The sequence below is a fragment of the Leptidea sinapis genome, chromosome 1 (assembly GCF_905404315.1).
Source record: "Leptidea sinapis chromosome 1, ilLepSina1.1, whole genome shotgun sequence".
Taxonomy (NCBI): domain Eukaryota; kingdom Metazoa; phylum Arthropoda; class Insecta; order Lepidoptera; family Pieridae; genus Leptidea; species Leptidea sinapis.
The window spans coordinates 20,353,459-20,380,490 of record NC_066265.1 but is presented as its reverse complement, the minus strand read 5'-3'; the positions used below and the strand labels follow the sequence as shown (position 1 = coordinate 20,380,490).

The window sequence follows — 27,032 nt, the reverse complement described above, 5'->3', positions numbered from 1 at the left end:
CATTCGACCGACTGAAGTGAGTTACCCCGGGCGAAGAGTTTTAGCCCGGCTGAGGCAAATGCCACAGAATACCTAGTGTTATGTAGAGATGGCATTGTGCACGAAACGTTCCGTTTTACGATGAATCAAAAATCATGGAATGATTTCGGGTTTATAATTTGATGTAGCGAGCTATTTTACGTTATATTTATATCACTGAATATCAAAGCGTCGCTGGTTAGTAAAATATTAATTTGATATGTTTAAACAATTATTTCATTTCTAAAATATTGGATTGTATCATTATAAGGCAATTCCTTTTCAATTTATTCATCAATAACGATATCATGATATATACATTCTTATTACTAAGAAATCAACGTTTTAAAAAAAATATTCATATTCCAGTTCATGTTTATAAATTAATATTCCAGTTATAATATTTAAAAATTGTTCATTTTAAATATAATTCAATTAATCGCTAACTATGACGCAAGATTTTATTTAGTGTAAAGGAACGTACCGTCATCACTAGCAGCTAGTAGCTACAGTCGCTACCTACTCGCTAGTAATCAAACTGTATCCTTTCCTCCTATGTAAATAGAAAAAGACAACATCTCCTACCGAGCATTCATTGCACCCTTTGAAAGGGCCGCGGCCGTAGCTATTCAACTTTTTCACCCGCAATTTTGTTTTGTATAACATTTTTGGGAATACTTTAGATTCAAGATCGGGGTTTCAAAATGAAAAGAATGTAATAACGATAGAGGGTTAACAAATTAGATCAGGGTCCTGACGAATGTCGGGTTTATTGACATTTTGATTAATAATTACAAGCTTCAATAGTTTGAGGATTTCATTTTGAGATTTCGGGAACACCAGGATTTGACTCTCTATATTTAAAATATGTTTTAGTTTACTATACAATGTTTTATAAATAGATATCTATTTATTTAGTAGTAGTAGTTTAATACTACTATTATAACCATTGTTATATTGTTTACTACAACTTAATCTTATTTCTTATATGTATTAATAATGTATACGCAATATCGTTGTAATAATAAGTATTATGTTTTATTTATATATTGCAGCATTCATGTAATAAATGCTTTTCATTTTTTATATTCTAAGGTCTAGAATATTTTTAATCAATTTATTATTTTGGAATATAACTTAGTAGATTTAAAAGTTTTATCAATGACATCTTAATAATCCTACTGAGAACCAATAGTAAGTACCGTGGTTGTGAACCGCCGTTTACTAAAAGGAAATTTCACTACCCTACATTTTTATTGACTCTACTTAGTTCCATAAAGTGCACAATGTTTTCGAGAGATGGCGCTTTTAAGCAAAAATGACTAAAAATATTAACGGTTGACAACAATAAGTAGATTAACGGCGGTTTAACTTATTAGTAGTCAATCTATCTACTATCAATCTATCTACTTACATTTCAATAACCTATCGACATAAAGCATCGGACTATAACCATATTAGACTAAACTATTGTTAGATAAGATCTTGTCATTAAACGGTGACAGCAATGTATCGTCGATACGTTATTGAAAACGGCCGTAAATAATTTAGGTTAACATAATATCTTGAATTATTGCGTAATTAAACCAGTCCTTTTTTAATATCGTTTCAAATACAGGAGCCCCTTGTAGACTTACATTAATTATTAAACTTTTTTATTAAATTATTTAGTTCAATTTAAATCTTTTATTTATCGAGAAAACTCAAAATTTTGTTTGATGATTAAAATAAGCTTTATGAACATATATTGGCATATCATTAAATGTAGGACTTTTCTAGAAAACATATTCAATAGAACAATGTTCAGAAGCAAAGTGAAATGAAACATTTAATTACGATAAATTTTGAAAAATCAAATGCAATCAAATTGTCACTTAATTATATAAAAACAAATTATTTTTGTCAAATCATACAAAGGTAAATCTTATTGGTTTTATTACTTTTAGTAAATTTTTAAATAATGTTTTAAATTTAAAAAGTAAAATATGCTTGTTTTATAATAATAATTAAAATCCACTGGCCACAGAGAAGAAAAATAATAATATAAATAAAAATCTTTTTAATTTTAATATACCAGTAAAACTTCATAGCTACAGAACGAACTCTTCTTTTAAAAATTATCTGGTACCTAGCTTTTTACTTAACTTATTTAAAATATAGTTTATTAAGGTTGATTAAATTAAATTAGGATATAAGCCATTATTCAAAATTTGAAAAAAGAAGGACTCCCCGCCGTGATATTAGCAAGTGAAGCACCGTTATAAAACTGTGTGTGCGGTTACGGGGGATACTAGTTACACAATTTTTTCTCCCTTAAATAATCATATATGGCTAGAAATACTTAATATAGTATCGTTTTTACACTTTTTCACAACGCACGACGGCATTTTTAAAATATTTTGTTGAGACTTAAACTGATCTGTCACAGACGATGACAATTCTCATAATGGCCACCTATCAGCCTGTAGTGGTGTAAGTGTGTGTGCGTGGGGCTATGTATTAACACGTTAATCGGCTTGTTTTGGTGCTACACTGTTATTTATTTTATTGGAAAAACACAAACAGAAATACAAATACATGTGCAGGCAATAAGTTATAAGAATTATAATACATGTATTCTAAACCACGTGTTCCGCTGATTTTTAACAATATTGCGTTATCTACGCTTAATACTACTAGTGCTTAAACATTAAGATTAAAAATAATATTTATTAGTAATAGTAATAGTGACATATATACATATAAAATATTTTAAAAATACAATAAAAATATCAAATAATCAAAGATATATATAATAATATATACCTATACATATTATAGTAATACACTAAATATATATTATACCTACTATCTATATTATTCACATTTACCTATATATATACATACATATATACACATTTTAGGAGCCTGTATTCTATGTATAGTTAATATTTAAATTTTGTATTCGTCTTCTTGCTTCTTTCTTAATATACTTATAACCTGGGATTTAAATGTGGACTGCTTGTCATGAAAAATATCTAAATTAGTGAAGTATTCATTATATGTATAACACATTCTACGGATGGGTGATCGTATTCCAGCATTTGTACGCGATGGTGGTATATAAAAGAGTCTTTTAGTCGTGTATCGTGCGCGCTTCGTGGTTTTGTAATGTACTTTATTAACTAAGTCAGTGCAATTTATGTTATTATGAATGATTTTGTATAAATATAGTGATTCGAGTTGTATTCTACGGTGATGAAGTGATGTCATATTAAGTTGTTTTAGTATGCTTCTGTAATCAAAAACATTTTTCAGGCATCTAAAATTAATTATTTTAAGCATTTTTTCTGAATTTTTTCCAAAGTATCTGTGTAAATATTGTACACAGGATCCCAAACTATGACTGCGTATTCAATAGTTGACCTTATGAGAGTACAATAAAGATATATAAAAGTTTTTAGGTTACGGAAGTTTTTTCCTATTCGGGAAACGCAAGCATCTTAAATGCTTTGTTTGCTATATTATCAATATGTTTATTCATTAACATTTTTGAATCTAAAATGACTCCTAAATCACGAATTTCGTCAACCTTACTAAGTTTGTTGTTGTTAATATTATATGTAAAATTAATGGGTTTTTTCTCTTTTGTAAAAGTCATTGATTTGCATTTATTTATACTAAATTTTATTTTATTAGCTTCACAATATTACTGTCTAAATCAGATTGCAAGAGACAACAGTCATTATTATTCTTAATAATTTTGTAAATTTTTAAGTCATCAGCATACATCAAGAATTCGAATTTTTTTATAATATTGCGAATGTCATTAATATATACAACAAAGAGGAAAGGGCCTAAGATTGAGCCCTGTGGAACACCAGAAGATACACTACAGAGTTGCGATTGATAGCCGTTAACAACTACTCTTTGCGTTCTATTGTTGATGTAAGACATAAACCATCTCAATAATGTTCCCTTTATGCCGTTAAATGCCAATTTATCTAATAATTTATAGTGGTCCACTTTATCAAAAGCTTTCATGAAATCTGTATGTTATGTGTTATGTTATGTGTCTGTTATGTTACAGACACGGAGTCCTTATTTTTTTACTAGCCCGTGTCAAATTCAAGTGTTTTAAAAATGATATTTTGGATAAATAATATTTTGCTTGAAAGCAAGGATTACTTTATATATATATAGTTGATAAAGAGGAAACCTAAACATATAGAGCGTATAATAAAACGTCAAGAAGTTTTCCTACACTTTATTTTTCCATATAAAAATATATCAAGTACCTCTCATCTTATATAAATTAATACTTGTATGTTAAGCTTGTAAGTAATTTACAAATATAGGTACTAGAGTTAACAATTAACACTTATTTATAAGGTTAAATTAAAATGTCGCTAACGTCACAGACAAAAGCCATAATTATTTGTAACCCATTTATAAAAACATTGATGTAAGTCTATCACAGTTGTACATTTAATAATCAAGAACTTAGCTGACTTGTTAGAATGTATTATATCTACAATGTTGAATTGTCAATTTGATGTCAACAATAACGGCCGTTCCCAATATACTATCTACAGATAGATATAAATTACTACCGATATATGTATTCTCGATAAGTCATTCTTATCGCAAATGATTTAAGTTTTCTTTAGTGTTAATTCCGCCAATATTTGTCGAGTCTCGTGCCAGATTTTGGCGAGACAACACGTCCTGAGGATGCCTCGTGTAGAGGTGAAACACGTGTCGAATTGTTCTAAGAATAAATATTGGCGGAATTAACACTAAAGAAAACTTAAATCATTTGTATAATTATAAATTTCCGCAAAGTAACGCCTAATTCAATAAATTTTCATTCTTATCGCCTTATATTGAGACGCGTGAATGGCAATTTCCATACAAACTTCTATCGCTGGTAAGCTATTCGTCCTCCCATTGACAGACAGCGTGTACGGATAAGGTCAACGATAGTTACGATTTTTGTCTGAAGTAAGAGATAGATTGAAGATTGGGAACGGCCGTAAGTGAGCTCTCAAATCAAAGAGATTGAATAACATAGAGCGATCATTATCAATTTATCACTATTATAATTACTTTAACCCAAAGCAGTTCTTTGATTGTAGTTTATATTTATAGTAATGGAGCTATAAATCGTACTTAAACAATAATTATAATGTATATCAGCTATTAAATCGTTTATTTAAGTACTTATTTGTTTCATACATAAATTCTTTAATCCTTTTAACTCAAATACATGTGCTGAAAAACTGCAAGATACAAAACAACTTTCAATATTAATATATATGATATATACCCATAAATACCGAAGAAAGTGTTATACATTACATACACACACTTAATAATTCAACTTGCTTTTCACTAAATAACGGATTGACGCAAGAATATGGTTTATTTAAAACGATACCAAAAATATGTAATGTTTGGCACTTCCATGTCATTATTATAGGTATTGCTTTTGAGATACACATATATATCCTATATATTGATATCATAATATTACCGGCTTCCTTCGAATACATGTATAATTATTTATATATTAAAAATATTAGAGGTAAGGTACTATACAAAAATTCATGTTGGTGAAAATACTTCTTATACTTATGGTAAATTAGCCCACATTTAAATTCAACTTGTACTCCTACAACAAGAAATCTGAAAATTTTTTGGATTGATTACAATTTTCTAGCCTTTTATGATAAAAATTGCGTCTTTGCTAGCTAACTGTGCCAAATAAGGACAGCAGACGTAAAGGAGTACGGGACGTATGAAATAAAATGAAAGATGGACCGGATCCTATTATCAAACAAACTGAAACAAAAAACAGCCAGTCATGGCGTTCTCGCATAGTCGGGAAATAATGACGCATTTCACGTAATAAATGATTTGGTTGACCTTTCTGAAAAATTTAATGAATAATACTTCGTGTACGTTATAATAATATATTTATAATGACACTGTTTGAATACATCTTCATAAAGAAAAATATTATTGAAAAAAACTATTTTCCCGTGTTAATTCGACGTATTGTTATTTAACAAAGCAAAAAAAAAGTAAAAAAGTCTTATTTGTAAGTTACTTTATCACTTACAAGTTTTGCTTTAAGTATTAACAGAGGCTATGTAAACTACATTACAAGTAATGGAAGGAATCGGGAGAATTTTAATAAGACTTGGTAACTTTACCACTGGGTTGGCCTTTCAGTGTTAACTTGTGGTGAAAATGTGGCGAAAACCGGATCGGATTTCGCAGTAAATTCACCCGTGTTTTATTATTATGTATGTCTAGCCTTATCTATATAAACTATATAAACAATATTTACAGTAAAGTAACTAATTACATTGATATTATAATGAATTTATACCATGACCATGACTATATCGATTATTTTCTTCGCTACTTTGTGATAATATGTCCTTACTGAATTTCTTCGGTGTAAAGAGCGCTGTACTTAGTGAAATTACTTTCATTAGTGACTTATCATTTACTTTCTCAAAGTAACGAAGTGTTTCCGTCAAGCTAACGTATTGCTCGGCTTAATTTTTCTCATAAAAAATGAATATCCATAATATACATAGTAATTAGAACCGGAAATAATTTCTGGGGTTGATGTCCTATAAAATTTCTAAAATACCTGAAAATTTCGGCTCGTTATTATAATTATGCTCTAGTTTCATTATAATATTGCAAATATTGGACGGAACTAATAAAATTGGACGGCAATATAATAAACATTAAAAATTATAAAAATATCTGAATCTTAAAATTATTATTGATTTGTTTATAAATCGAACATGTTTATAACAATGTGTGTAAATTATTCAATGTTAATTTTAACTACAATATCTGTTATTAATTTATATTCACGAATTTATATTATTGTTATTTCATTCAGACAATTTGTATGTTTACAATATCCCTCATAATCTTATAAAACCAGTGCTTAGTTATATTTACAAAATTTGAGCAACCAGATAAGTTCAACTAATTGAGCGATATTTCTCATGATACAATATAAAACTATATCTAAACTATATATTTTGTAACGCTTTATTTTGTAACAATATATCTATGACTTTATAAGATATTAATACACACTTCTACTATGAAGTCAATAAATAAAATTGCAAATATTTTCATCATTTATTTTGTCGATATTTATATTTAAATTAAGTTTACACACAAATAACACAAATTGACGTTACATAGAATAATAGATTCATTCTTATAGAGAAACCAGCTTGGACTTTTTCTGTGGTTTTAGACGTTACATTACGTTATATTATTGTTTAATAAAGAAAGTTTGACAGAAGAAGCTTTAGTTATAGTTTGCTTTAGTTATGTCAATACTATTATCCATTGAATTCAAATACATTAATCAGTAAAAGGGCAAATATTTTTAAGAAAAACTTTGCTAAAATACGGACCCAGACGATTTATATTATCATTCTTTGCGGGTTTTCCCGAACCGATACGACTTAGGGACCTGCAAGCTAAGAGATTACTTCTCTTGATCCCTGCTCTTACCCATAGACGGTAACCCCGCCAGTACCCATCCGCTGATACATAAAAGATTCATAATATTCTAGGGCATATTTTTCCTTTGTTTATAATTTTTTATATTAAGGCTTGTAAAACGTCATATACTTAAAATTAAACTTTTTCGAAAGTTTATATTCCGTGAAAGTTTCATTTAATGAAACAAATCCACGATACATTTGCGATTCAGATCATAGTTGCTTCAAGAATAACTAAAAAAAATATTGATACTTCGTAATAGAAGCATGCTAAAAACCTGTCAATACATCTATTGTATAAGTCTTATCTCTATGTAAACTATTGTACTTTCTCCTTGTCACTCTGACTTCCATTTCGAACATCTGTAGTCTTATTTTCAATCAGTTCATTGATTTTTCCGTTCGGAACGTGTTTGATACCGTTCGGTACAAAGCCGTTTGTATTATTGTTGCAAGCATCAACTTTTAGCTTCCTTTTGTGGTACGCGTTGACGTAGAAGTTTGTGAATAATACGATGAATATTGATGAGTGGAGAATGAGGCCAGATGCGATTATTCTGAAATGGAAAAAAATATTTCTTAATCGTTGTTAATATTTAGCAGTAAGGCAAAAATGTTTAAGGAAGCAACAGGTTAAGAGTAGAAGTATTGCATATCTTTCTTCATTTGAATTATTCATTTGTATTTCAAAAAATATTTACTGGGTGGTTAATCTATCTTTCTACACAACCGTTTTTATGGCAAAAAGGGACGAGACGAGCGAGGCATCAGCTGATGGTAATTCTGAGCGGCACTCTAATTGCGCTCGTCACCTTGAGACATAAGATGTTAAGTCTCCATAGGCCAGTAATTTCACTAGCTACGGCGCCCTTCAGACTGGAACACAGTAATGTTTACACATTACTGCTTCACGGCAGTAATAGGCGCCGTTGTGGTACCCATAATCTAGCAGGCATCATGTGTAAATGAATCTCCGAATGGTGGTTTGTTTGTTAGTTTATCAAATTAAGAAACACGATCATTTTTGTGGCCTATTAGTTCTAGTTTTACCATAATTATGGGAGCGCTAGCGACTGCAAGTTGATTCGACCATATAAAACAATAATAGTCAAGCACGTATATTTGTGGCCATATTTCTCCCAGTTTTACGGCCGATACCTTTAGTATAGTATAATACTAGGTACATACTTAACTGAAGCTATGCAAACTCCATTAGTCAGCGATACTATATAACATGTGAATTGCTACATCCACCATGAGGACAATGTCAATACCTAAATATAGAAAAAAACTCAAACTTATTTCTTTTTACATTGAGTATTTTGTTGCTTCATTTCCATAGAAATTTTAAATATTGACAAATGATGAAGCTGTTAATATAAATTCAAAACAGCGGTAAGGTCCCATGGCGCTCAAAAAGTCGCAGTGTTGGAAGCCCCCCACAAGATTGACCGGCCCGGTGATCTGGTCAAGATCGACGGAACAGGTTGGATGAGGGCAGCGCAGGACCGATCATCGTGGAGTCTTCCAAATATGATGATGACGAAAACTCAACTTTTCCAACCTGGTTGTGGTAGATGGTAAAATTTATTTAATAAGAGCCATAAATAGAGCCAGTAATGGAACCAAGTATTGTGTAAGACAGACAAACAAGGCATAATTAATTGCAGGCTACTCACTTAGGATACCCGCAGTCATAGACAAGCGCACTGATGGAGTGTATCAGCACCAAGAAGAACTGCATCTGGAAACAGAACAATGGACTCTGTTAGCAATTTTTTATATATTGTATTTTCGGGAGAACTTTCACTTCATGTTCTTGTGAAATTAATTATATTATATCAATGATATGATATCCCCAGTCGTCCAGTCGTTTTAAGTCTTTATTTATTTAAGATTACCTACAGAAACTACAACATTCATTCCACTATAATTACAACATACTTAAAAAAATGATAATTGCGATTCTACTTACAGGCAATCAGTTTTTGACGTTGATTGTCGGCTAGATACTAATAACGTAGGTATTATATAAATCTAAAACATATTCTACAACTATTTCTACAGAAATAAAAAGAAAAGTACACTTAAAGAACAAATTTAAATTAAATTATTGTTTAAAAAATTACAAAGCCTACGCTTGAATTCATTTTCAGAATTATGGTTAATGTCTAAACCCTCAATCCTTGAAGATAGATAATTGTATGACCGTCTTGCCATATTGACGACCCCTATAGCCCAATGCTTTAGTGGCCCTGCCTACTGAGCTAGAGATCTGAGGGTTCGTATCCCGGTAGGGGCAAACATTTATATGATGAATTCGAATGTTTGTTTCCGAGCCATGGACGGTTATATGTATTTATGTATGTTTAAGTAAGTATATTGTATTAAAAATATCTTTGCCTTGTACCCATAGCACAGGCTGTGCCTCGTTTGGAGCAAGACAATTTCTGTAAAAATGTGTCAATATTATATTAATATATTCTATCCCCAGTCGTCCGATCGTATGAGGTCTTGTCGTTAGTACGCAAGCGATACGTTTTTTTAATTTGTTATTTATGTAAATTATTGTAATTGATAAGTTTATACCTGTACATGACGTAAATAAAATGGCCACCTGACCCTATGTTATCACCCGGGTATTATTATATAAAAAACAAAACGACAATCAGATGAAACTGCCTCCGCCACCCTGGTCCCTGACTAAATCATAGAAATCGAAATAAGAAAGGACTAGAAATATATGTGCTTATCCCTTGAGGAATAACTGTTGCATATATACATACATTACTACTTAATACTTAATCACTACTTACTACCCGGATACATTATCTCTGGACTATTCGTTACTGCGTGCAAAACAAGTATCTATTCTATTATTATTAGTATTCTAGCGCTCTACAAAGCGCAGGTCCGGCCACACATGGAGTATGGCTGTCATCTCTGGTCTGGCGCACCCCAGTATCAGCTCGATCCATTTGACCACGTACAACGCAGAGCAGCTCGACTTGTCGGGGACCCAGTGCTCTGTGAACGGCTAGATCACTTGGCGTTGCGTAGAGACGTCGCTTCATTGTGTGTCTTCTACCGCATTTATCACGGGGAGCGTTACGAAGAGCTGTTTAACCTGATTCCTGCCGCCGAATTCCACCTTCGCACGACACGCCACAAGTAAGGATATCATCCCCACCATCTGGATGTGTGGTGGTCCTCCACAGTGCGGTATTCAAGGAGCTTTCTTCCACGTACTACAAAGCTGTGGAATGAGCTTCCTTGTGCGGTGTTTCCGGGACGATACGACATAGGTACCTTCAAAAAAAGCACGTACACATTCCTTAAAGGCCGGCAACGTGATTCATCTGGTGTTGCAAGAGAATGTGGGCGGCGGTGATCACTTAACACCAGGTGACCCGTACGCTCGTTTGTCCTGCTATTCCATACAAAAAAGTATCACTAGGATATTATTATTAATAAATAAACAACGAATTATTTTTTCAGTATTATATATACCAGTAAAGGTGTGTTTTGATGCTGAATGATGAAAGAATCTAGGTTATTTAAAACAGTATTTATTTTTCTGGCAGTACTATTATGGTGACACAGAACAACAAAAGTCAAAATGTAACAATAAAAACGTCAAAAACAAAGCACCGATAGCACGAAAATATCACGACATGTAACTAACGGTAATGAATGTGCAAACCGTACTGACGCAACAAGCGGAGCGCGGGGGTGTGAAAGGGGAATGGTGGGGTGCTTCACGTTCATGCGAGAGCCAGAGATAATGTTGTCATGTAGTACTTGCTATCTATAAGTTTAATGTCCTATGTAACTTCTAAAAAGATTTCTGCGATTTATTTATTTTTTAAATATAATTAATATTCCAACTTTATCAGCCAGTATTAACGTTTGCTGATTCCAAAGAGTTTTTTTTTAATGAATATAAGGGACGAGAGGAGCAGGACTTTCAGCTCATTGTAATTGATACGCCCTGCCCATTACATTGCAGTGCCGCTCAGGATTCTTGAAAAACCCAAAAATTCTGAGCGGCACTACAACTGCGCTAGTCACCTTGAGACATAAGATGTTAAGTCTCATTTGCCCAGTAATTTCACTAGCTACGGCGCCCTTCAGACCGAGACAGAGTAATGCTTACACATTACTGCTTCACGGCAGAAATAGGCGCCGTTGTGGTACCTATAATCTAGCTGGCAACATGGGCAACGGAGCCTCTTAATGGTAACCACGTGGTTTACACGTTATTGTCAATATTTATGTATGCCAAATGTGTCTTAATATCTGCCACCCCTTGGCTATCCACAACTAATCACAGTTAAAATATTGCAATACTCCTAATTATTCCTCACGAATACAAATTGCAGCAATCACTCAACATAAGGCCGCGTGGTGTATAGGTACTTGAGTTGGTCTTTCGCAATGCCCTTAGCGGCAACATTCTAATATCCTCAACACTTAAATACTTAATATCCTTACATCGGTAAACTACTACGCAGTGTACATTTGGCAATAGGTCTAATTTGTCACATGTCTCGAGGAAATACCTGACGGATGTAATTATTTTTCGATTACTGAGTCGTGTGTGGGTTGGCCTTACATTGTCATTGTTTTAATAATATAACAAGCTTGTATTGTAGGCTATCTGTATACGTGTACAATTAGATAAGGACTTCCCAAATATGCTTATATTTACGATGAACAAGGCAATACTTATATATTATGCATTTTTATTGAACAAAAGCGTTCAAAAAAAGGGAATAGTACTTTGTTTAACACGGGGAAATATGTAAATGATTCCGACCTGTAAAAAGTACCTACGCCTAGTGTACGATTAAAAAATATCAATTATGATTAATTTTAAAGAATTCAAAAACTTTTGTTGATTTAGGTACACTGTATTCAAGAAAGCTAAACTCTTTATCTGACCATCTGTATGTTGAACAAGTGATACCTACTATATGGGTGGGTCAATATATACATATAGCAATATAATGTTAAAGACGATAGTTTTTACAAAAAGTAGAATTGTCTATCAGAACCCTTATCGACTAAAGAATTTCGTATTTTAAATAAAAGTTTTATTATAATCTTATATATAATGAAAATGACTTTGTTTGAGGCTCTTTCACGCCTACACCACTGATCGTATCGGCATGAAACCACCATTCGATGCGAAATTTATCCTATATGGTTTATGGCTACTTATTTTTTTATTATATTTGTTAAAAGATGAAAATTTGATTTATTTCGGGCGAGCGGGAACGGCTAGTTCATATGTAGGTATGTATTACTCTCCATTTAACATAAATGTCAATACCCAACAAAATCTCATTCTTGTTAAAACAGTTACCCTAAGTAAATCAACGTAGTCTTAGAAGGTGTGTAAATTCTCATTTCAACAAGGTTCGATGGCGAAATTGCATTAAATTAACTAGTTTTTCTTGACTTGGCCTAAATAACTGAGATTCAGTTTCGTTTTTCCTACAAAAATACCGATCTACGCTATTTTAATGCGTTCTCACGAAGCGGTAAAGCAGTATTGTATTATTTTGTCACTCGTGGTTAAACTGCAAAGTAAAACTTGTCACTTAATAAGAAGTCAGAACGGGAAATGGACTGAAGAAGTATCAGTATGGCGTCCTAGATATAAAAATAGACAATAAGTTAGACAGCATCTTAGATTAGAACATTGATATTTTTTTATTACAAGTGATGACCCGGTAAATGTTGTTTTACCCCGCGCCCGCTCATTGTATGAATTGTCATATGTAATGAAATGTCATTGAATGAATTACTTTTATTACGAATATATAGGACTATATTACAGGGTGGATTTTTGAGAAGGGTGGTGATGGTCCAGTTGGAAACTACGAGTATTAGAGAAAAGTCGTGAAAGGAGTCATGCCCTCGATTTATAAGAAAACAATAACTGCATATTTAGTTTTTTTTTTAATTTTTTGAATTTTTGTCGGAAATCGACCCGAACATTTTTTCAAAAAAAAAATAAACCGTGTACTATTGGACCAATGGAATTTGTTGCTGATAAGGATTAATCTTTGCAAATATATGTATTATTTAAAATGAAAGGAAATACCAAATTTTTGTTTTTTTATTTTTACACGGAAGAAAACTCACCTCCTTTTCAAATTTTATGTTAGAAATCTTACTTTATATATTAATATTCTATCGAGGATAAATCCTGTAATGGTATCAAATACAGTAAGGTCGTTAGAGAGACGTTAAAACTTATTCTGAGTGGTTCAGGAGTTTTCGCAGTATAACTGATGGAAAAACTGGCTCTCCATTTATTTATAAATATAGATAAATAATAATTACAAATATTTTTTCTAGGTGCCTATTATTACTTGTACAATATCTTACAAGTAAATATGAAGGCACCGCTGAAAATCAGTGCTGTGTCATAGCCACGGCCGTGTCACAGATAATCCTGAGTCGGTGACCCATTTCCTGCACTGCACAGTAACTCTCCAATATTAAATCTATTACTATTTAAATATGTTTTTTTTGGTTTGTTTTGTACTTTTATCTTTTTATATTAAGTGTATCCTGTGAGTGTTTTGTGAAATAAATGTTTTTCTTTCTTTCTAAATCTAAGAGGATCTTTGATGTATTAATTACTCTGGATAGGAAACCCTGTGCAGAGTGAACCAGTGGTTTTCATCTGCTTTGTAATTTAATTTAAATTTAATGTTAATAATGTAATGCAATACATATAATTTCATAATATACCTATCTCATAATATGAAACTTTAAGTTGATATTAAAAAAGTCATAATATGAAAGCAAGGAATTTATTGTTTAAGTAAGTATACTGTATTAAATATATCGTTGTCTTGTACCCATAGTATGCCTAGTTTGGGGCAAGATAATTTGTAAAAGTGTGTCAATATTAGTATTATTATTGTTAGGAGAACACTTGGCAAGTAGCTGGAAAGCAAAACAATTAAGAAACCGGTGTCTTATAAGAAAATAATTACATACTTTTATTTGATTTGCATAAAGACCCGGTTTTTTACGATTTAAATAAAAATTACTTTTCGTTTTCAGACTTTTCCCTAAACTTTTAGTGTAAGATAGAATTACTTGCCAAAATTTTGTAGTTTTAGGTCAACGGAAAATACCCTATAAATTTTGATTCCTCCAGGGAATCATCAGAGAGTCGAATGATAAGGCATATTTTGCGGCATAAATGTTAATATCTTTTTTAATTCTTTAAGAGACTGTAGAGAATATCGTTTCAACTCGATACCCCCACGCACTCCCGAAACTACAAAGTGATTCTGTTAGGATTCGGTTTTTCCTTTTGAGGTGCGGGACCCTAAAAAGACGTTAATGTATTTTTAATGTATATTATATTTTATTGTATATAATTAACCAGCACTTGGCCAAATCCGATGTGTTGATTAGAAATTATTTTCAAACGATTAATTGCGCTGTACATGAATAATAAAATTATGATCTATATTCAAGCAAACAAATTTAAAAATACATAAGTAAGTAAAGAAGTCTCATAAGATCTATAATTTCACTAGCTACGTGGACTTTCAAACTGAAACACAGTAATCCTTGCACATATTATTGCTTCACGAAAAAAAAGAAGCCTGGCACTCGTATCTACATAGAGTGGACATAAATATTTTTACATTTACTAATTAATATATATGGGGATAAATTAGGAAGCCCCTTTAGCTCTATAATTTCATTAGCTACGTGGACTTTCAAACTGAAACAGTAATCCTTGCACATATTATTGCTTCACGAAAAAAAAGAAGCCTGGCACTCGTATCTACATAGAGTGGTCATAAATATTTTTACATTTACTAATATATGTGGGGATAAATTAGGAAGCCCCATTAGCTCTATAATTTCACTAGCTACGTGGACTTTCAAACTGAAACAGTAATCCTTGCACATATTATTGCTTCACGGAAAAAAAAGAAGCCTCACACTCGTATCTACATAGAGTGGTCATAAATATTTTTAAATTTACTAATTAATATATATGGGGATAAATTAGGAAGCCACTTTAGCTCTATAATTTCACTAGCTACGTGGACTTTCAAACTGAAACAGTAATCCTTGCACATATTATTGCTTCGCGAAAAAAAAGAAGCCTCACACTCGCATCTACATAGAGTGGTCATAAATATTTTTACATTTACTAATATATGTGGGGATAAATAAACAAGTTTCTATAGCTCTATAATTTCACTAGCTACGTGGACTTTCAAATTGAAACACAATAATCCTGGCACATATTATTGCTTCGCGAAAAAAAAGAAGCCTCACACTCGCATCTACATAGAGTGGTCATAAATATTTTAACATTTACTAATATATGTGGGGATAAATAAACAAGTTTCTATAGCTCTATAATTTCACTAGCTACGTGGACTTTCAAATTGAAACACAATAATCCTTGCACATATTATTGCTTCGCGGAAAAAAAAGAAGCCTCACACTTGTATCTACATAGAGTGGTAATATATATTTTTACCGTCACGCGATAAATCATCTCAAACGCGTATTACTTCAACGTACTGTTGGTTTGGTTAACAAAAAAAAACAGATTGTTTTATTTTACTTTCACTCGAAGTGTTTCTAATGTAGCATCCGTCACTACTTACTTTTCTGCTGTGTCATATGCTTACGTCTTGTGTTTGATCAAAGTGAGTATCATACGTTTAATAATTCTATTTGTATAATTAAAAGATCATGACTATTAATAAGTCAGAGTGTAATAATTCATGTGTAAAGATTTATTAAAATAACCTCGTGTGTTTAGTCTAGGTAGGTACTTTGAAAAAGTCTCAGTGCCTATTATTATAGTTATATTGTAATTATATTTGAGGAATAGTAGCAATTAACTCGGCAAATCTATTGTGCCAGCTAATATGCACGCCCCAATAATTACTATACTCTTGGAGGTGTGAAAGTTAAGTCAAGTTATCAGAGATCAAGCTGCCCTTATAAAGCCTGAGTTATGTTACACACAAATCACATCCACAAGACCTTCAGATGCGCAGTACCCTCGTTGTTCTCGACCTTGAATGTGAGAGTTTCGAGGCACTCCGCACTCCAGCTAACAAAACCTTTGTAAGCATGGCTTTCTCAAATTCCTAGTATATCTTTCCGCCTTACCTTTCATAAACATTCCGCGATGACTATTTTGTGAATTCGAACACAGAGAAGATTAACAAGAATATGTTAGTGATGGTTCGATGACTGATGCAGCGTGACTCCTCCATCAGTTGCATTTCAAGCTCAATATGACGGTTCTACACATATAAAAATGTACCCAACATTCAAATCTCAAAGGCAGACAACACTCTCAAGGTATCTAATATCACCTATGGTGTTTTAAAAGATTCCACTCTTTTAATCACTTAAAACCAGGTTATCCATTGCCTTGCATATGTGTACAAAAATTCCATAAAAAATTAAACTCCCACCATTACCAATTATGTATCAGGCTCTTCTAGAAAAATAGAAAATCTCTTAAAGTGTTTCAGTTGTGCAAGCAGAATATCTTGTGTGGTTAAAAAGAAAGATTATTTTTTTTAAGCGTGAATAAATATTTAGTGTTATTTTACGACAAATATCTAATTGGACGTAAAACACCTCATATTCAATTGAATACTATTTATATCATTACTTCCGAAGGCCTTATAGCACAAGAGTTAAGGAGCTCTTGCGTTCTCATATTTTACAGCTTTATACCTACAAGTAGCTTTTGTTTTACAAATATATATTATACATCATGAAATACAACCAATATTTAATATATTTTTTATATTTTATATAAAAAATACATACATGATTTGAGATAAATTATCTACAATATTTAGATTACTGCTTACTAAAAAATAGTACTGGATAGGATTATAAAAACCAATAGGTAGTTCTGAGTAGCCCTGTGCTTCATTTTTTTATTGAAAAACAACAAAAACAGTCCCTATTAATCAATCTTTCTAAGTCTCTGAAGCCAAATAAGTTCAAGTAACTATCGCGCCGATCAAAGTTAAATGTAAAATATGCTTGCAAACAAGTACTAGTAGGACTTATTTATTTAACAGTATTAAATATTAAAATTTTTACTCAAAAAGCCTATAACAACAATTCGTACAAAACAAAGCTTTATATTTTATATGTATAAGATATAAGCATTGCTATCAAATGTCAATTTTAGATATGCCGTGTTTAGATATTAATAACTCTGACGGCTATAAATATTTTATGGTAGCTCTTACACTATACGTTCATATTAAGCTTTATAAGTCATAAATAGTCGCAATAGAGAAAGGATACGGCGTTCGGGTGGTACTGGTGTTGTAATAACCACCTGTTTACATTCCGATCCTTTATACTGTCAAATATCATTAGAACTTTTACAAAAAAAATATTACGGCTTTCTACATACTGATATAGATTTGAGAAAATATTTCATATCACTTCCTCTAGATCTATGGATCTGTTTTTAAAATGGAAAAACAAAACGATTTATTGAATCCAGTGAAGTACGAATTAGTATTTGTTTAAATGGGACCGGTAAGTTATGCATATTGAAATGGGCCGTAGGCCAAAAAATGAGATGCAATATACTCGTACATTTAAAACAACAACTAAATGCTTATACATAATAAAACAATGCTTACCTGATACAATTAAAATACTTAATATGATAACATGAATGACATTATCACTACGATGGAAATGTACCAAGGATTTCAGTACTTCCGCGTTGGATAGCTACGCTGATCCGTTGGCCGAAATAGCTGCCAGCGCTTGGGTTTCTAGTAGCTCTATTGAGAGGCCTAGATAGTACTTTTTATACATTTTGGCATATCATTGTAATGTTATATCTATCCACTGAGGCCGAGGTATTTGCTACATTTGCTGTCTTCGGCAATCGAGGCAGCAGCCATAAATACATTCTGAGCGGCAATACAATTGCTGGTCACCTTGAGATATAAGATGCAAATTCTCATTTGCCCAGTAATTCCACTAGCTACGGCGCTCTTCACACCGAACTACAATAAAGTGACAATAAATACATTACTGCTTCACGATAGAAATAGGTACCACAGTACCCAAAATCTGTCATCCTGTGCAAACGAGTCCCACGTGTATAAGAACAATATCTAATGGTCACCACGAACATCAAACCTGCAACGCGATGGGCAGACACGGAATTACATCCGACCCACGGGCTAACAAAATCCAGTGCTCTATTCAGACCATCATCTTAACCCAGAAATGATGCAATAAATGTCGAAATAGCGAAACATCCTGACATTCGCTGATAACAATTAAGTTATAACAATTATCAACATCCAGCTCCGTCCAAGGTTGGCGTTAGCTAACATTATTCGTCCATTTTCACAAGTTCACACGCAATGTGCGGTAAAGACCCAGATATTATTGTATAAAAAGTTTCATTGACGATTGGAAATCAGCATTGTTTGGTTGATTAGAAAGATGTCCGTATGTGGCTCTAGCTACCTTAAGCCATAAACTGACAACAAACTAGTCAGTCAGCCACGCATGGCATTATCTGGCTGTCCAGTCGTCTATAGGCAAATATATTCTTCTTAAGTTCCTGTAACCCCTAGCTGGGGCTGAGGGCATTTTCATTGCGATCAGTCCTAAGTCCTGTAAGTATGGTGTCGTACCACCCCATCTCCTCCCGTGGGTGTCGTAAGAGGCGACTAAGGGACACAAGCAACGGAGGATGGGCAACAGCATCTTTCGTTAAGTTCGTGGTGATTATGGCAAAAAACCCCCAAAAAAATTACAGTGGCCGTTGGGGCAGTAAAGTCCTCGAATGGCGACCACGTACCGGAAGTCGCAGTGTTGGTAGGATGATGGACCCCCACAAGATGGACCGACAATCTGGTCAAAATCTCCGGAATACGTTGAATGAGGGCAGAGGAGGACCGATCGTCGTGGAAATCTTTGGGGGTGGCCTTTGTCCAGCAATGGACGTCTTCTGGCTGGTGATGAAGAAGTAGAAGCAACTCTCTTAATTACACTCCAAATCTTTCCGGTGTCTTTCGCTTCGTCACTGACAGTCCGCCGCCAGCCTTTGGACGGACTTTGTTATCCTTGAGAGTTCCAGTCTAGTGCTTGCCTCGGTATTGATTGGAAATCCTTCGGAGTGTATTCCAGCTCCATTTGCAGCATTTAATCTGTCGGTCGATTGTGACTTCATGAAAGCGTTGCCGAAGATGATAGTTACAAATTTTGTCTATTTTTGACATTATATTCTATGTAAATAGTGTCAATAAAACAGCAGAATCGCAGATGAAATTGTGATGTTGATCCAAAATTCGATCTACCCTCTTTTCACAAAGTTTTCACCTCAGAAGGGTAAATTAATTAAAATAATAGGCTGAACTAATTATTTCAACGAACACCGGACAACGTCGAGGATATAGGTAAGTTTGGTCTCTATAATCTTTTTCTAATCGCTACTTGGTGTAGTCTTCGATTAAGATTAATTGTTGAACATTACCTGAGTGAATAATAAACGCGAAGTTATTCCAAATTTAAAACTTTTTCAGATTTACAGATAAACTAGGTATAAATTTATACCTGAGAATAAATAAAGAATACGCAAAATCTTGACTCTACCGCCACAGTAATCGCTGACAACACTGACAATACACTGATAAATCTGAAGTTTTCCGAATGTCAAGCATCCATGCAAATAAACGTGGGAAACGTTATATGTCCGATTAAACCAATCATAAGCAAAATGTGCACATGTAAACATTTTACATATTCTTGGTTTATTCTCAATTATAACTTTATACCAAGTTTATTTGTGAGGCCGTTTGTCTTTATCTTACCTTTGTCACTACAGAATTACATGACAGGTTGAAGTAATTTTAAACTTTTTTTTTTTTTTTTTATGGAATAGGAGGACAAACGACCGTACGGGTCACCTGGTGCTAAGTGATCACCGCCGCCCACACTCTCCTGCAACACCAGAGGAATCACAAGAGCGTTGCCCGCCTTTAAGGAAGGTGTACGCGCTTTTCTTGAAGGTACTCATGTCGTATCGTCCCGGAAACACCGCACAAGGAAGCTCATTCCACAGATTTGTAGTTCGTGGAAGAAAGCTCCTTGAAAACCGCACTGTGGAGGACCGCCACACATCCAGATGGTGGGGATGATATCGTTGTGGCGTGTCGTGCGAAGGTGAAATTCGGCGGCAGGAATCAGGTTGAACAGCTCTTCGGAACACTCCCCGTGATAAATGCGGTAGAAGACACACAATGAAGCGACGACTCTACGCAATGCCAAGTGATCCAGCCGTTCACAGAGTACTGGGTCCCCGACAATTCGAGCTGCTCTGCGTTGCACGCGGTCAAATGGATCCAGCTGATACTGGGGTGCGCCAGACCAGAGATGACAGCAATACTCCATGTGAGGCCGGACCTGCGCTTTGTTTAGCGCTAGAATGTGGGCCGGCTTGAAGTATTGACATGCTCTATTTATAACGCCCAGTTTCTTTGAAGCCAGTTTGGCTTTGCCCTCCAGATGGCCACGGAATTGGCAATTGCTCGAGATTTCGAGACCCAGTATTCCGATACTAGGCGAGGCTTTAAGGGAAGTGTTCTCGAAGAGCGGTGATACGGCAAATGGGGTTTTTTTAGTGGTAAACGCGCAAACTTGAGTCTTCTGGGGGTTAAATTGGACAAGGTTCAACTTACCCCATTCCGCGACCTTCTCGAGAGAGGACTCGATAGAAGACACAAGTTTCTCCCGGCACTGGTCGACGTTTTCCCGAGAGAGACCTGCATGGCCCGTGTATACGGCATCACCAGTTCTGTCGTCTGCATACCAATACATGTTGGCGGTGTCCAACATATCATTGATATGCAGAAGAAACAGCGTGGGAGATAGCACACAGCCTTGGGGCACTCCAGCGTTCACGGGCTTGGGATTCGAGCAATAACCGTCGATACCGAACTGTATGCTGCGCCCAGTGAGGAAGCTGGAGGTCCACTTGCATAAGCTCTCGGGAAGCCCAAATGATGGAAGTTTTGCGAGGAGCGCCTTGTGCCATACACGATCAAAGGCCTTCGCTATATCCAGACCAACTGCCAGGCCTTCCCCCTTGCTTTCAATAGCCGCCGCCCATCTATGTGTTAGGTATACCAGAAGATCGCCAGTCGACCGACCATGGCGAAAGCCGTACTGCCGGTCGTTGATCAACTGGTGACCCTCAAGGTATACCAAGAGCTGGCGGTTAATTATGCTCTCCATGATTTTGGAGAGTAGGGAGGTAATAGCAATAGGCCTGTAGTTTGCCGGATCCGAACTGTCTCCTTTTTTTGGGATCGGATGGACAAGGGCTGACTTCCATGAATCAGGGACTACGCCTTTTGAATAAGAGTGCCGGAATAAACGCGTTAGCACCTTCCTGACGTCCATCGAAAACAGAGCTCGCCTAACAGTTTTCTGTCGGAACTGTACTTCAGGCATGGAGCTCTGACACCGCGGGATGGTCGGCGGTGTTTTTCCGTTGTCGTCAAGAGTCGAGTTGGAGGCAAGAAGAGTGCACAGGAGATCGGCTTTCTCTTTTGCCGTATGGGCCAGGGTGTCATTCTTCATGTGCAACGGCGGCATGGACGGCTGGTTGAAGTTACCAAGAGCAGCTTTCGACAACGACCAGAACTTGCGTGTTCCGGTCGGGTAACTGGAAAGCTGCTCGCCAATTTTGACGACGTGCTTCGATTTCGCACGGGCGATTTGCCGCTTAAAAAATCTGGAGGCACGGTTATATTTCCTTTTCAGAACTTTGCAGTTCGGATCCTTTGAGCCCAGCGCCGCAACCCAAGTTCGATACGCCTGTTTTTTGCAGTCAGATGCTGCTTTAACTGACGCATCGAACCAGGGCTGTGATCTGCCACCGATCGGTACTACAGAGCTTGGTATAAAAATATTCATGCCCTGCAGTATCACATCGGCTACTGCAATGGCGCAGGCACTAGGATCATCCGAAGGGAAACAAACCCTGCCCCAAGGGTAGGATGCAAAAAAGGAACGCATCCTATCCCAATCTGCTGACTTGTAGTGCCAAACGCGGCGGGTCGCTGGTGGTCTGCGACGTTGGCGTCGGATAGGCACTACACTCCTGACCAGGCAATGGTCGGACGTTCCGAGAGGGGCGTCGACAGAGACCTGGTAACCATCGGGATGTGTAGTCAGCAGAAGATCTAATAAGGACGGCATGTGGCTATCCACATCCGGGAGCCGCGTCGGCGACTCAACCAATTGGGACAGACCATACGCCAATGCAAAATTATGCACAGATCGCCCTGCGTAGTCTGTGGTGCGTGATCCAAGCCATTCGGCATTGTGCCCGTTGAAATCACCCAAGACTACGATTTCAACGGAGGGGATCTGAGCAAGCACGTCATCAAATGCCGCTTGAACGCAGCCCATGAGGTGATCCGTTTCTGCGTTACCACTATGGGACCTGTAGACACACGCATAGATGCGGACGCGGTCCTCTAAATCTACGCGGAGCCAGAGAGTAGACAGGCCCCTACCCTCAAAATTGCCGAGACGGCGACAGCAGATATCCTCCCTAACGTACACACATACCCCGGCATGAGGCATGAAATTATGCTCAATTTTGTACCCGGGGTACGTTAAATATGACGTATCGCTAGGTCGAGATATCTGCGTCTCCGTAAGGAAACACAAGGCCGGCTGCGCCGTCTCAAGGTGGTGCAGGACAGCGTTTAAGTTGGAGTGAATTCCCCGGATGTTACAAAAGTCCACATTAAGCGTGGAGCGGGGTGCCGTGGTGTTGCTGCCCTGTTTGTCCTGTGACATACGCGGTACTGTGCCCTCCCCAGAATACGAGGGGCAGCCCGAGCGCGAATGCTCGGGGAGGGATTCTCCGGCTCTACAAGAGCCGGTACCCTCCTGGGGTAATTTCTTTTTTAGGACCGCTCTCATATTTTGTTGTCTCCGTAAGGAAACACAAAGCTGGCTTCGCCGTCTCAAGGTGGTGGTGGACGGCGTTTAAGTTGGAGTGAATTTCCCTGATATTGCAAAAGTCCACGTTGAGTGTGGAACGGGGTGCCGTGGTGTTACTGCCTCGATTGTCCTTGGTATTGCGTGGTACTGTGCCCTCCCCAGAATACGAAGGGCAGCCCGAGCTAGAGTGCTCGGGGAGGGATTCTCCGACTCAGGTAGAGCCGGTACCCTCCTGGGGTCTCTTTAGGGACCGCTTTCATAATCTTTGTTGTGGATTGGGGGGGGGGGGGAATGGCCTCCGGTCCTCGACACTAACCTATGCGAAACATAGCGGCACTAGGCCGCTACTTCACGCCGGTATTCTGTGCGAGTGTGGTAAGTAACCCGGACGAGTCTGGCCCGATTGTGCTGACGTCATAAGACAGCAGCGTGACTCTCCCACTTTCAAAAAGCCCGTAGTCGCCTCTTACGACACCCTTGGACCTGGGACTACCCTATTATTTTTACGCCCCGGGGCAGCCCAGGGCAAAAATTGGAGTAACTTGGAGTAAAACTTTACATTACGTTTATTAATTAGACATTACAAGATGATGATGAGTGTAGTAATTTATTGATTGTTTGTAAATATGAAAGGTCAGTAAAGGTTTAGACCTAACACTAATGATATACGGTACGTATTGAGCCTCCATCTATACAGCCTATCCCATCGTCTTGCGCAAGTTTCTCTAAGAATTTAAGGCGCGGCGACATTAAGGTTTAAATCCGAACGGGTGTTATTTGTGAAACTTTCTTAAAACCAACATTCCGTATTGAGCAGTTCTGTATAAGTAATCGAAGGATATTGTAGCTATTAAATTTTTAAACCAAGTCGAATTTCATATTTGTTACTACTTTTTGAAGTTATACTTAGAGTGAAATGAATGATTAAGTTGGTTCCTAAAATTTTATGCCGTTTGCGTCATTCGCTATTTTTTTTGGTTTCTTTGTCCATTATTAGGACAGGCAAAGGGTTCAAGCCCATACAGCCGTATTCATTATTTAAAAATTAATTGTAAAAGCCATCTTTGCAAGATTTTTACAAAATGTTTACTTTCTAAAAACGCACGAGGAATAAATCATTTTAATAATTTTTGCTTCGTTAGGCCAAGTAGAACTTCTTACGTGCATACGTTAGTACACACACTTCTTTTTTTTATCTAGGCTAATAAATGGAGAGCTGGTTTTTCTTCCTACAGTATTACTGCAAAAACTACTGAACCGATCGGAAAAATACTTATACCGTGAGATGTAGCGTCTTTCGGAGAAGGATTAAGTATATTATGATATGTTTTGTCATACAAGTTAAGAACCTCACGCCCGCTTATTGTATGAATTGTCGTAGCCATAATGAAATGTCAATGACTGAATTATTTCTATTGAAAATATATAGGTTTTTCTAAGTCAAAAAATATTAGTTCCGGATGAATTATCACCAGCACATCTTTCTAAAACCTTCTAAACGCTACATATAATGGAATAAGTATTATCCCGATCGGTTTACTAGTTTTTGCAGCATAACTGTACAAATAAAATCTTTTTCCATTTATTATTATAGATGTACACGCAATTTTATTTAGTGAAGGATTTGAATGGACAAACTGACAAGAAAGGTATTCAGCTGATGGTAGTTGTAACGCCCTGCCCATTACAATGAGCGCCACTCTGGATTCTTGAAAAACCCAAAAATTCTGAGGGGCACTAAAACTGCGCTCGTCACCTTGATACATAAGATGTTAAAGCTCATTTGCCCAGTAATTTTACTAGCTACGGCGCCCTTCAGATCGAAATACAGTAATGCTTACACATTACTGCTTAACGGCAGAAATAGGCGCCGTTGTGGTTGGTACCCATCCAACCCGGCATCCTGTGCAAAGGACCACTGGTTTATGTTGTTCCATTTTAGGTGGTTCCCGTAGCTCGTCGTTCTCCTCTCTTTCTACTAACTATTTAAAGACAATACGATAACTCTTTGAATACACTAAAGAACTTTGTATTAGACACGGGAATCGCGACTTGAAAACGCCATTGTATTGTTTGACATCTTCGTAAAATGAAGAATTTGGGTCGCGGTCAATCTTCATTCAGTTTGAATACCCGAAGGACAAACGTTAAAATTGTTTCTAAATCCCAGCATAATTTTTTATTGTAGAAATAAAAATCATGCATTATAAATACTCAACTTTGAATGAATGAAAACTTTATTAATAACAAAAACATACAAGCACACAGAATATTACAAGTAAAAAAGACTTACAGAGGTTAGAGAAAAAAAAATATTTATTATACTGATGTTTTAATTTAAAGGTCTGTAGCAGTTATTGCTATCAAAAGGAGCTGACGCAGCGTCATGCTGCGTTTATATCATACATACCAGTGGGAGGCCCCTCTGCACAGGATTAGATATAGATTATGGGTACCACAACGGCGCCTATTTCTGCCGTGAAGCAGGTATGTGTAAACATTACTGTGTTTCAGTCGGAAGGGCGCCGTAGCTAGTCTATGTCTCAAGGTGACGAGCGCAATTGTAGTGCCGCTCAGAATTTTTGTGTTTTTCAAGAATCCTAAGTGGCACTGCATTGTAATGGGTAGGGCGTGTCAATTACCATCAGCTGAACGTCCTGCTCGTCCCTTATTTTAATAAAAACAAATCAAAATAACGCTGTTTTTCAGCAGCCCCCTGGTGACCCGAGGAGAAACTTCTATTGTCAAATTCCTTTTTTTTTCATATATTCTCTTAATAGACATGGAAAACAAAAGTGCTGCCGACTTACCAGTTGCAGTGTGGTCAGCCATCTCTTCCACCAGAGGTAGTTCTTCCATTCCAATGCCGAGAGCATGTAGTAGCCGTACATGATGACGTGCACGAGGTTGTTGATGATGTTCGAGAATGTTCCGTGACCACCTATAAAGAAATTGTATTTGTTAGATCCGATTACTAACTATGACAGTAATCACGACCATCATGTTCACGAGGCAACCGTACACAAACAATGAATTCAAGCTCTAAAGGTTGATGAATCCAATATACTTATTTATTTATTTATTTATTTAGGTTCACCAACAGATTATACACTATTACTAGCTTATAAAAATAACAAAATAAGTATAAATTATGGTGTGAATCCAATTACAGGCAAACCAGCATGAGTTTTTAAGTTGCACAAGTGCGGGGTTGCAAGTTTACAATGAAAGAATATTGTATTGTACTATTATAATGTAAAAGTGAAAAAAAAACTAAAAATTCAATTTTAGATATAAATCAAAACAAAGCATAAGTTATGTGGTTTCTGCACTGATAAATTGCTGCAATAATTTGATGCAATTTATCAGTGCAGGATATATACGATCATTTATATTTATACAGTTTGTTTTTTATTACTTTTTATGAAATATTTGATATTTAAAACG

The 27,032-nt window shown here is 35.7% G+C and overlaps 1 protein-coding gene across 3 annotated transcripts in view; it reads right to left on the bottom strand.

Moving 5' to 3' along the window:
- Nucleotides 1–7,325: 7,325 nt before the first annotated feature.
- LOC126977826 (elongation of very long chain fatty acids protein 7-like) overlaps nt 7,326–27,032 on the bottom strand; it is a 69,999-nt gene continuing 50,292 nt past the window's right edge. For all 3 annotated transcript variants that reach the window (XM_050826489.1, XM_050826647.1, XM_050826559.1), the window contains exons 6-8: nt 26,396–26,526; nt 9,227–9,291; nt 7,326–8,104 (exon numbers count right to left, since the gene is read on the bottom strand). In XM_050826489.1, the coding sequence (XP_050682446.1) occupies nt 7,867–8,104; nt 9,227–9,291; nt 26,396–26,526 (434 nt within the window). In that variant the 3' untranslated portion in view covers nt 7,326–7,866. The remainder of the gene's footprint in view (nt 8,105–9,226; nt 9,292–26,395; nt 26,527–27,032) is intronic.